Raw genomic sequence first — 12,687 nt, 5'->3', positions numbered from 1 at the left:
AGAACCACGAAAAAAATTTCAGAAGTCTGTGGAGAGACATTAGTGATAGCAGAGGGAGGTTTTTAAGTCAGTGAAATACAAATGTGACTACTAGTAATTCACATTCTATGGACTTGGACATTACTAAAACCCCCTATGTTGATATAAAAATATGCAGTTCAGCTTATACTAGAATATCTGCCTTTGATGATATAAAAAGCAAAGAGGATTCACTTGCCAGAAACTCACTTTTTAGGGGCCTTTGTTGGATTGTGCCTACTCTAAATAGTTGCATTATTGTGCTAGAGTAAAATACCTTTAGCTTCTTTATCCAAAAATGCAACTGAGTGTGAAATCTAAATTATCACAATTGAAACTTTCTTCTAATTAATATTGCTAGATAACACCAGACAATTTAAGATAAAATAGATTTTTGTGACAAAAGAATAACATTTATGGCTTGAGTCAGAATAAAATAATGAATCTGTGCCTATAATTTGGTTTACTCTCACTAATAGGATTAAGAACCTTACAAGATCTCTGAGGAAGGAATTAGCAGATTATCACATATCATCAGTTCTAGGTAACAGAACTTTCTCTGTTCACTCCAATTAAATGTTCTTCAGTTATCCTGCTAAAAAAAGTTAAGCTTACTCAAAGTAGGTGACTCTATATAGAATTGGCTATATTTAATAAATTGAATATTACTTGCATTTGTTAAATGACAGATTTAGTTGTACAAAACTCCAAATGTCTTCCTTAAGACAACTCATCAGATGTTTATGGCAATAATAGCTATTAGCTGTTTTATCTTTTAATTTTTAATCCTCACCCAAGGATATTTTTTTGTTGATCTTTAGAGAGAGAGGATAGGAAAGAGAGAAACATGGATCGGTTGCCTCCCATACACGCCCTGACTGGGGATCGAACCCGCAACCTAGGCATGTCACCTGACCAGGAATCAAACCTGCAATCTTTTGGTGCATGGAACAATGCTCCAACCAACTGAATTACCCAGCCAGGACAGCTATTAATTGTTTTAATGCTTTGCTGAAGTGAGAATTTCATAGCTCAACTGATCTTGAAGCAAAATACACACACACACACACACACACACACACACACACATCAGGAACATCAATACAGGGTGAAAATTCATTTTTGAGCCATTGAACCTTTTTTTTAAAACTTCACTGAATGAAACATGAAGTGCCCTACAAAATCTCAATACTCCCTTTGCCATGAATTCTGGGTACATGTCTTTTCATATGTCTGTTCACGGGGCACTTCTTTTGCTTGTTTTTGTTTTTAGGCTGATTGCCTTCCCATTTGTAACCTTTGAAAGCTTCTAATCTTCCCTGCTTTACAATTTCTAATCTCCACTGACATTTGCTCATTACCAACCCAGGATAGATGAGATCCTCAGGAAAGTTAGCTATCCTTGAAAATGGATCAGCAAATGCTTTATAGAAAGACACTTTTAATGGTCTTATTTGGAGTAGACTTGTAATAGTTGGAATCTTGACAATTCTTTGCCACCTTTCAGAGAATCTCCTAAGTAGGACTTAAAAAACAAGTAAAAGATATTGGCACACCATCAAGCAACATTTTTCTCTCTTTTATCTGCTATCATAAACGGCAACCATTTATGGCCTTTATAAACATCTAGCCAAAAATATTTTGAAACCTAATAGTATTTTAGACAGTGTACCATATGAAAAGGTAACAGAGTTTTATTTGGACTGAACAGTTAATGAAGGATATTTACCTAAATTCAATGATAGCTTTTAGGTAGCAATTATATTTGGTTTTTCATATCCTAGTAAATTGTCTCAACACTAACAACACAGACTTTATTACTCACTGAATATCAGGTGATAACTATTTGGGCAAGGTTTATTATGGTTTATGAATCACTGTTCTAGTGCACAGCCATGGAAATGCCATGGAAAAATACTAATGCAGAACTGCAAAATCATGGTTCATATGTTCAGATCTGAAAACCACCTCAGAATCTGGCTAGTCCAAAACCTCTACTTCAGAAATGTCAAAACTAAAATCCAGGAAGCAGGGTCACAAAATTTAGTAGATTAACAACAGAACCTAGGTTCACTGCACCAGACTCATACAGTAGGGCTCTCTTCATTTTACCAGCTAGCAATACTATAGACATGGTATTGCTGCTACTTTATGAGTTTTTATCTCTTAAAGCTATTAATACCTGCATATATTAAAAGATACTGCAACCAAGCCAGGCAAAAAGCCATTTTTTCCATGAAATACTAGTTCTAAACCTTACTGTGAAAAGGCCAGGAGAGCCAAACTGAATTGTGATTTTGACCACCTATAACACTGTTCTCTCCTCCTTTCTGGTTACAGACAGAAAGTTTGGTATAAAAACAAAAAATCCAGGAGATTTCATAGTTTCATCCCAGAACAACGATACAAATCCAAGCTGACTGAAGACATTAAACAGAGGATTTCAAAGGTTGCCTTCAATAAGTGAGTTAATAAATAAAAACATCATCATATCACAGTGTATTTCTAATTTCCATATTTAGTAAGTGGCATTTATGTAATGTGCCTATGACAAATATTGTAAGGTATTTTTTTTACTGCTTTGCTTTTCCTCCAAAGTAAAAGGTGTGAAAGGATATGGAATAGCACAGAGGGATATGTCATTTAAGAATGTGAAGAGAAAAATCATTTTTATGGGGTAATTTTAATGGTATATCCTCCTAAGAGAAAGGAACTTAAATTACTCTATTTTGGAGTCCACAACCTTTCCCTTTGGAGGCAAGTTAGCACCATAAGGCAACACAGGGAATACTGAAAATTAATACAAAGTTTACGATGATGGCAAAATGCTTTAGAGATCTCCAGTGGAATTGGTTTCAACCACCTAAGAAGCATTTCCAAAAGATGCTTTAAAACACCACGGCAAATTTTACACTTTCCTATTAGTAGGCTGTTTACAAGTATATAGTTCTTTGTGTAAACTAAATACCACTTATACTGAAAGTCAAGAAATACATTTTTCTGTTAGTAGTAATATGTGTTGTAGGTACAACAGCACTTATTAAAACCAAAAAAAGATTGGCCCATAAACCTTGCTGTACAAGGTTACATCCTCAAATAGCCAAAGAAAACTCTCCAAAGTGATTCCTGAAATCGGTGCTTCTGCCACTCTCTTCCTCTCCTTTCCTCAATACAACTCCCTCCTCCACCAGACCCTAGGATTCTAAAATCCAAGAGGACCTACTTGAAACCTCAAGTATACACTCTAATATCCCCAAATTCCTAACCTCATCTCTTCTTAGGTATCCTATGGCAAGTATCTATACTGCAGGATGCTGAATTTCACTAAAGGGGGGTTTCCTCCCTCTGATTTCTTTGGCCTTTTCTCTTTTGATCTCTGCCCTCTTTCTCCGCCAGTCTCTCTTCCCTTTCCGTGATCTCCTAGTTCCACAGCACTTCTACATTGCTTCCTTTTACCAAATCACACCTCAGCTTCCTAGAGCATAGTAAGGTGCCCTGGATGGGAGAGAAATTATATGTTTGTTTTTCCCTTCAAACTCCTGCCTTGTGAATACCTGGGGTTCCTTTTCCTGGGAGCCCCCATCCTTTTTTGGGGGGGAGAATTAGGGAAGCCCCTGTCTGTTTCAGTCCATCTTGCACACTCAGGGATATTACTGCGGGGTGGGGCGGGGCGAGCTTGGCCTTTACTGCGCCACAGCAGGTGGGGGGTGGGGCGGTGGCGAACCGCGCCCATTCCGATCTCAATCTCGGAAGGGCTGAAGTGAGGCAGCGAAAGAGATGGGGCCGCCCCCACACCCCGGGACGGGAACTCACCTTCTCTGAGGCAAGGGCGGGTGTCTACTTTAAAACTACTGTCCCCCCTCCCCGCCGCCGCCATAGTGGAGCCGCCACAGCCGCCGCCGCCGCTGTCGCCACAGCCACCGGCAGGCGAGCTGGCAGTGGTGGAGGTGGCGGAGGAGGCAGGCTCAATCACTGCAGCCGCCGCGCAGGCGGTGTAGGAGGAGGCGGCAGAGACAGTAGCTTCCCGAGGGGAAGACTCTGCCGCCAGCGGTGTGACTGTTTTCAGCGCCGCCGCCATCGCAGCGAGGCGCGGACGACCGCACTTGCGCCTCTCTCCCGTTAAATCCTTTAGCCCCGCCTTCCGTTTAGCCCCGCCCCCGTTGCCCCCATTCTCTCGCAACAGCTCGAGCCTCGTTCTAGCTCCTTCTCTCTGCCAATAAGAACGCTTTAGACCCTCGGGCCGCTTCTCCCCTCCCCCACTGCTTGGCGTCACACTTCTCCCTTCTGAGCGGAAGTGAAGCTGGCCAAGCGCAAAAAGCGCGGGATGTAAAAGCACGTGGGCCTCACAGAGTGAGGGTCTTCCCGTGGAGGAACTCATCTAAAACCAATTCAAGACGGAACATAATGACTGGAAAAAAACAATCGATTCTACCTCCAAAATATCTCTAAAATGCATCTCGTGTCATTCTTACAGCCGTCAGTACAGAGTACAGAAATAAGCAGCATCCTTGGTCAAGACATATTTTCGTCACGTCCCATAAACAACTGCTTGTCTATCAAACTACCCATCTATATTAAAAACCTGTGAATCCGGTACCCAGCCAAAGTACAAGAATATTGCTGATAACTAAATATCCTCACCATCTTTTCCTCAACTTCCCTCCCAGAGAAACCAATATCTTGATTTACATCTATTATTTCCATGTTCTTTTTATGTATATTCTTATCACATAGATGTATGCCTAAACAATATTGTTTAGTTTTGATTGTTTTCAAATTTCACTAAAATTTATATCTTTTCTATGTAGCATTTTGGGACTTGTTTCTTTCACTGAACGTTTTGTTCCTAAGATTTAATCACGTAGCTGTAGTTCATTCACTGTCAGTGCTGTACAATATCCCATCCATTTCTCTGTTGATGGGTATGTGTCCCGGTGCATCTGCAGAAAAGTTTCTTTTAGGTATGCTCTCCTTTCCAGATTCACTTTCATTGCCCTATTTCAAGTCCTCATCACCTCTTTTCAGAACTATAGCATCTGTCACACTGATCTCCTCTGATCTCAATCCCTCCAATCTATTTCCATATTGCTGTCATTTATCGCTACCTTTCTATTGCTTGTTGGGTACTCAAAGGTCACAGCTTCATGCTATTACCCCTAATCTCATCCTCTTCCATGGCCCCTACCCCACCACTTTTACTTCATGATTTAGTAATATTGAACCTTATAGATTTGCATGAAGACTATGGTTTTTTTCATGATGCAAGGTAATTGTATTTGTTTCTCTCCCTTACGGAAATGACCGTTTCCTCACATTAAGCACCTGCCTAGTGAACCCCTATATCCACCTTCAAACTCAGATCATACATCACTTCCCCCAGGCAACCTTCTCTATCTCTTCTTAAACTTAATTCCACCCTATATCTGTGCTACACCTAGATCTTGTGCATATTTGTATTATGTATCTCTCTTCTCAGTAGCTTGGGACCATTCTGAGACAAAAGATAGTTTGTTTTATTTTTGATGCCCCACGCTCCAGAACAGTAAATTCTTAAGGCAAAGTTCTCAAACCAGAGGACCTTAGACCTAGGTTCCTAAGTCCCTAGATCTGGCCCACAGATGTGTTTTGTTTAACTGCATAATTGTTTATTTACTTCCTTGTCAACCTTTGAAAGGGGCAGTTCATGCACACACACACACACACACACACACACACACACAAGTCTCTTAAAAGCATTAGAAGATTGGCAGTACTAGCTGTGCACTGGAGCTGAATAGCAAATTCAGAGATTTGGAGTGCTGGGCTCTTAAGAACATAACATATCTTTAGGTTATTTGTGGTTCAGTAATTTACCCAATATTACCTAAGTAATTAGGTGGTTTCTCTAATCTTCGATCGTGTCCTTCTGTAATTAGTGCAACATTTACTCATCAAAGAAATTATTGGATAGGTCATGCACAAGAAATATTCCACTGAAATAGCCAGTAGAACAAGGTAAGCATAAAACTGGAGTGTAATTTCATTCCTTCTAATATGGGGGGGGGGGGGGAATCCCTGGAAAGCATTGTTTCTCAAAATGTGAACCACAGTCCACTTGTAAAGGAATATTCAATCAGAATCTCTGAAGAGCGTGGGAATTGATGTTATAGAAGTATATTTTTATTGACATGAAAAGTTTTCATATATACATATATATTTTTATGAAAAGGAGGTTAATATAGAACTTTTACAGAAAACATATCTGTGTATGCCTAATGTATTTGTGTCATGGTATACACCTTTGGATATTCTCATTCTTGTTCTCTGCTCCCTACCCCCATTACACAGTCACAGAATGTTTTTATCAGCCTAGAGAGGGTCTGAAGGGAACATCCTACCAAGTGATTAGTATCCAGATATCTGCAAGAATCACTCAAAATGTGTCCTATGCTACATAAACATCTAGAAAGTTCTCATTGTTTGAGAACTATAGGAAATAGTTTTCCATGACCTAAGGTTGTCTTCTATAATTGGTTAAGGGCAGCACAAGTGTAAGTAATGGTCCCTTATTCATCCAATGGAGTTTGGAATCAGGGAACAATTTCAGCACCCCATTTCCTCATTTCATATGTACCCCTGACCTCTGATTTTTCATTTTTATGTTACTCACCCTCTTTACATTACCATGCCATCAGAGACTTTAACTGCTATCTTAGTCCTATCTAGGGTTGTTCTTTCAGCTAGAGACTGTTTGCTGCATTCAAATGACGATGAATTTAAATAAAATTGCACAAATAGTGTGTAGTATAATATTTTTTTAAATTTAGAACTAATCTTACCTCCCAGCTGATAATTATTTTCTGGAGGCAAATAATATCAGAATAAATATCACTGTAGCCATTTTTTTGGTTATTGCTAAAGAGTATATTCTACATGGGCATTTAAAAAATACTTAGCGCAGCCCAGCCAGAGTGGCTCAGTGGTTGAGCATCGACCTATGATCCAGGAGATCCCAGTTCGATTCCCAGCCAGGGCACATGCCCAGGTTGAGGTCTCAAGCCCCAGAAGGGGGCATGCAGGAGGCAGTCGGTCAATAACTGTCTCTCATCATTGATATCTCTTCTCTCTCTCCCTCTCCCGTTCTCTCTCTGAAATCAATAAAATATAATTAATTAATTAATTAATTAAAAATACTTAGTACAATTATGGAATGCAAGATTGTGTGTGTGTGTGTGTGTGTGTGTGTGTGTGTTTACAGAATAGATCCAAGTATTTGAATTCCTCTTCAACAGAACCACTCACCACAAGATTTTTCTTTATGGAAAATTTTCTTTTAAAATAGCTCTTCTCCTGGTCCTCAGAAGACATCAGAATAGAGGCTCTGGCCAAATAAATTCTCCACCCAGACAAATCTCTGGCAGATATTTTGGATCCAGACTCCAGAATGAAGACAACTATGGATCTGATGGAAGCTTTGTTTCCTCGAAATGTTAACTTGCTGAAAGAAAACAGAGTAAAGAGGAAAGCCGTGCAGAGAACTGTCAGCTGTCCAGGATATAAAGGCAAGAGGGGTGAAGACAAGGAAGCAGTGGACATGTTGGTCAACTGTCGTGCCTACTACAATGTGTCTGTTCCCAATGCAGAACTTCTGAACATAATCAAAGATATGCCAGAAGAGGTGAATACAGAAGAGGAACAAGCAGATGTCAACAGAAAAAAGGCCAAGCTGATGGGGAGCCTTGCCCACAACCTTGAGACACTCCAGGAACAGAAGGGGAGTCTTCTAATAGACATCAAGCTCAATAACACATTGGGAGAAGAGGTGGAGGCTTTGATCAGTGAGTTCTGCAAGCCCAATGAGTTTGACAAGAACAAGATATTCATTGAGGACTTGGGCAAGGTGGTAAACCTGCTGTTCTCCCAGTCAGGGCACCTAGCCAACATGGAGAACATCCTTAGTGACCTTGGTGAAGATGCCAGTAATGAAGAAAGGAGCTCTCTCAAGAAGAAGAAGGAGAAGGAGGGGGAGGAAGAGGAGGAGGAGGAAGAGGAGGAGAAGGAGGAGGAGGAGGAGAAGGAGGAGGAGGAGAAGAAGAAGAAGAGGAGGAGGAGGAGGAGAAGGAGGAGGAGGAGAAGAAGAAGAAGAGGAGGAGGAGGAGGAGGAGGAGGAAGATGATCCTGGCAAGGCAGCACAAGGATCCCTGGGAGCTCAAGGATAACCTGGACCAAGGGGAACACGTCATGTTGGACATTCTGGCCAATTACCTTTCAGAAGAACAACTCCAGGTTACCAGCATTTTGTGAAAAGGAAGTCAGCACTCTTCATTGAGCAGTGAAAGCTGGACAAGATCAAATGAGGCCAGGAGCAAGTCAAGTGTCTACTGGACAGTCTTCCCTCTGTTTTCATTCCTAAGTCAGGGGTCCTGGCTCTGCCTCCAAACTTCACCACTGTAATGACTCTTCTTAGGCAATGTACTTTCAGTGTTATTTTCCCAACATTAATCTCTCCACTTTAACCTCTTCTAAAATGCCCAACCAAAAGATCACACTTTCTTTCAATGCTATTTAATCTGAAAAAATGTATCAGTGAAAACCACTGTTTAAGTTGTATGGGGGGGGGGGGGGGGATAAAAGGAAAAGATTCTATCCAGGAAAAAAGCCTATTTTTTCCTTCTCATCCTTCATGATTGATCCTCTGAGAGCTTGAATGCTGCTCAGAACTTACCTGTTTCTATTATTACTTTCTAGTAAAATGAAAATTAATGAACCTCTGTGAATTGATTGGAGGGTGTTTGATTGTTTAGTTTTCAACAGACTGAGGTGACAGAGATCAGAGTGTGTTACTCTCAGGAATGTATCCACAGTGGTCTTCCTTACTTGTGGGCAGTGTATCCTGACGAAGGTACAAGTACTCATTAATGAAGGTCTGTGACATGAAATCTTTAAAGAGAAACAGAGAGGAAAAAATTATAAAACCTTGAACATTATTGCTATTTAAATTTTTTTTAATGAAAAAGATCATTATGTTTATGTGTTAATGACTTATTTGATTATATTTTTTGGTGGACCTAGACAATTATGTTTGAGCTTTGTATTTAATGAAAACCTTAATGAAATGAAGAATTCCAAAGATAAAAATAAAATAAATTAAATAAATAAAATAAAATAAAATAACTCTATTTAAAAAATGTTTGTGTGAGGGTCAGAATATTTTTACAGGACTGTGTATTGCAAAACTACCCAAAAGTACCACAGGACATTTACTTCATTATAATAATAAGCGTTAGCATTTATTGGGTGCTAAATATGATGATAGAGAATGTGGCTTATCTTAGGTGCTACAAAGTCTGACTCTGGGACACACACATGCTGACTCTCACTTTAGCACCCAATCCAACAGACCAACTCCCCTGAGTATTTTGTCTTGTTGGACTCCAGAGACACGACAGAAATCAGGTCCAGAGAAGGAAGGAACTTACAAGTCTATAGCAAGTTTATATAGTAATGACTCTCACAGTCCTTCCCCAAAGGGACCTATAGCCATTTACTTAGCTAATTGCACACTAAGAATAAGTTACCCAGGCATTTTAGGCTTTTGGACATGGGATTCTTGTCGACACTGATGCCTGAATACCTGAAAAATATTAATGGCCTGCTCTTGGAAAGGGAACATATGAATTAGCCCAGATTGACTCATTATGGTTTTATTGGGTTTATCTGTCCAGGTCTAGATCACTGTTGTTCTAACAAGTCCATGAAATAATCTGCTTGTCATCTCCCTGATCCACAAATATATAACTAGAATACATATATATAGCAGGTGGCAGAACCTCCACATTGGTTCCTTAGCTTATGAGGAAAAATCTATCTTTCTGGGGGAATCCAGGTGGAAGCCTCTGAAGCTGCTACCAATGCAGCCAAGATGGTAAATTAAAAAAACATACAAAATCCTGTGGGGAGTGGCATAAATTTGTGCTATCCTTAAAAGACTTAAATGAGCAAGGGCAATGATGTCCATCATTTTCCCATTTAATTCATTAGCCTGGACCATAAATAAGTCCAGGGAGATTACAGAGAAGAGTAAACTACCACAAACTCAAGCAAGTATTAACCCAAGTTGCAGCTGCTGTATTGGATGTGGTATCCTTACCAGAACAGATTAACATGGCTTCAAGTACATGGTCTGTACTTGAAGCAAATGAGCTCTTTCTGATCCTTACCATGAAGAATGTCCAGGTGAAGTTCACATTCGCATGATTTGGACAACAGAATTAATTTATCACCTTGTCTTAGGGATATGTTAACACTCCAATTCTGTCATAACATAGCTTGAAAGGTGTGAAACACAAATAAACCCATGCCTATGTGGTCAATTAATATTTGACAAAGGAGGCAAAAACATAATGGAGTGAAGGCATCTATTCAATAAATGGTGCTAGGAAAATTGGACAGATACATGCAGAAAAATGAAACTAGACCACTTTCTTACACCTTATACAAGAATAAAGTCAGAATAGATTAAAGATTTAAAGTTAAGACTCAAAACCATAAACCTCATAGAAGAAAACATAGGCATTAAAATCTCTGAAATTTATCTTAGAAATATTTTTCTGAAATATCTCCTCAAGCAAGGGAAACAAAAATATACACAAATTAGACAACATCAAACTAAAAAGGTTTTGCACAGAAAAGGAAACCATCAACAAAATGAAAAGACAACCCACTGAATGGGAGAACATATTCAACAATGATACATCTGATAAGGGGTTAATATCCAAAATTTATAAAGAACGCAGAGAACTAAACACACACACACATAAAAAACAATCCAATTTTAAAATGGGCAGAGGACCTGAATAAACACTTCTTCAAAGAGGACATATAGGTGGCCAATAGACATATGAAAAGATGCCCAACATCACTAATCATCAGAGAAATGCAAATTTAAAACACAATGAGCTATCACTTCACACCTGTCAGAATGGCTATCATCAGTAAATCAACAAACAACAAGAGTTGGTGAGGATGTAGAGAAAAGGGAGCCCTCGTGCACTGTTGGTGGGAATGCAAACTGGTACAGCTACTGTGGAAACAGTATGGAGGGTCCTCAAAAGAACTAAAAATGGAACTACTTTATGACCCAGCAATTCCACTTCTGGAGATTTATCTGAAGAAACCTAAAACACTAATGTGAAAAATATATGCATTCCTATGTTTATTGCAGAGTTATTTACAATAGCCAAGATATGGAAGCCACCCAAGTGACCGTAAAGAGACAAGTGCATAAAGAAGAAGTGGTACATAATCAGCAAGAATATATGCACCCCTATGTTCATGGCAGAGCAATTTACAATAGCTAAGATCTGGAAACAACCCAAGTGCCCATTAGTAGATGAATGGATAAAAAAAGCTGTGGGACATATACACTATGAAATACTACGCAGCTATAAAGAATGATCTTGTACCCTTTGGGACAATATGGATGGACCTGGAGAATATTATGCTAAGTGAAATAAGCCAGGCAGAGGGCGGGTGAGTGGAGGGGGAGAGATTAACCAAAGAATTTACACGCATATATGCACAACCCAAGGACATGGACAATGGCCTTCTGCACTACTTAACATCCTTGATGGAGCTGAAGCATGTCATTTATCCTATTCCTGTCCATTGCTGCAAACAATGATTTTCACAGCAGTTTGGACCAGCAGAAACTTGCTGAAGTGCAGGCCCAGTTGAAGTTGATACTACAGGAGACACAGCGGGACAACATGAACTGGACCACTTCTCCTCAGTGATTTCCACAGTACAAGGGGCTTTGTCAACACTTATGTGTGGCCATTAAAGCACCCCGTGTTTTGCCTGAAGCCCAAGTTTGTAGAGACACATATAAAATTATATTGTTCCAGGAAACTGGTTAGGAAGATTGGATATGTAACCGACCTCTGTAAAGAAGGAAATAGGGGAATTTGAAAGGTCTTACGGATCTCTTGCCCATTGCCCTCTACATCCTCTTCTTGTTGCTCATCACAGTGTTGGCTAACCCAGTCAGTGGTACATCATTTCCCTGTCTACACTTGTAGCTCCATTTATCCCCTTATGGGCACTTGGCATAAGTCAGATCAGTTGAAACTTTCTCAATGTGTTAGTTGTTGAAGCCAATAATTTTACTCTCTAGTGTCCTACAAACTTCTTGTACTTACGATCTCCTTAGCTTGCTTATGAGAAACCATATGTAAGTAAAAGGAAACAAACCAACTATGCCCAGTACTTGCTAGTGTCTTCATCAACATGTTGCTATCTGCTTTCAGAGGTCTCAGACTCCTGGTCAGTTATTCCTTATTTCACACACATTCACCCAGTATCTGTTATGATTTAAGTACTGTTTCAGGTGCTAAGATAAAGCCCCTGATCTCAAAGCACTCAGAGTACAGAGATGTTCTTATGATTTGTCAGTTTCTCCACTCCTTCTTAGGGTATTTGGGAAAATTATTTACCCATACCTCAGATTTTTTTCCCCCTTACATATTCTGCTCAATCCTGTTGCTTCTTTATGCTGCTGGGTTGCTAGCTGCTCAACCTTCAGCTCATAGTTTAAATGTTATCTTCTCAGATAGGTTTTCTCTTACTTCCCTATTTAAGTAGGCTTACTCTGCTGCTGTTCTCTCTTAATGTACCAGGTACATTTCCTTC

General features: G+C 39.7%; 2 protein-coding genes across 8 annotated transcripts in view; one reads left to right on the top strand and one right to left on the bottom strand.

The window, feature by feature from the left end:
* Positions 1 to 4,170, bottom strand: part of ZMAT1 (zinc finger matrin-type 1) — a gene marked incomplete at its 5' end in the record, with an annotated part of 37,425 nt that extends 33,255 nt beyond the window's left edge. For 3 of the 7 annotated variants that reach the window (XM_081125738.1, XM_081125739.1, XM_081125743.1), the window contains one exon: positions 3,832 to 4,148. In XM_081125738.1, coding sequence (XP_080981864.1) covers positions 3,832 to 4,096 — 265 coding nt within the window. Of the gene's footprint in view, positions 1 to 3,831 lie in introns of all 7 variants that reach the window. The other 4 variants (XM_081125741.1, XM_081125742.1, XM_081125744.1 and 1 more) reach the window with 4 other exon arrangements.
* A 3,283-nt stretch (positions 4,171 to 7,453) lies between these two features.
* Positions 7,454 to 12,687, top strand: part of LOC308551754 (nuclear RNA export factor 2-like) — a gene marked incomplete at both ends in the record, with an annotated part of 29,102 nt that continues 23,868 nt past the window's right edge. Inside the window, one exon of the mRNA XM_081126373.1 lies at positions 7,454 to 7,976. Within this exon, the coding sequence (XP_080982499.1) occupies positions 7,454 to 7,976 (523 nt within the window). The remainder of the gene's footprint in view (positions 7,977 to 12,687) is intronic.

This window comes from Miniopterus schreibersii (genome assembly GCF_964146895.1).
Source record: "Miniopterus schreibersii genome assembly, chromosome: X".
NCBI lineage: Eukaryota > Metazoa > Chordata > Mammalia > Chiroptera > Miniopteridae > Miniopterus > Miniopterus schreibersii.
The sequence above is the reverse complement of the archived record's forward strand: the minus strand, read 5'-3'. Positions and strand labels throughout refer to the sequence as shown.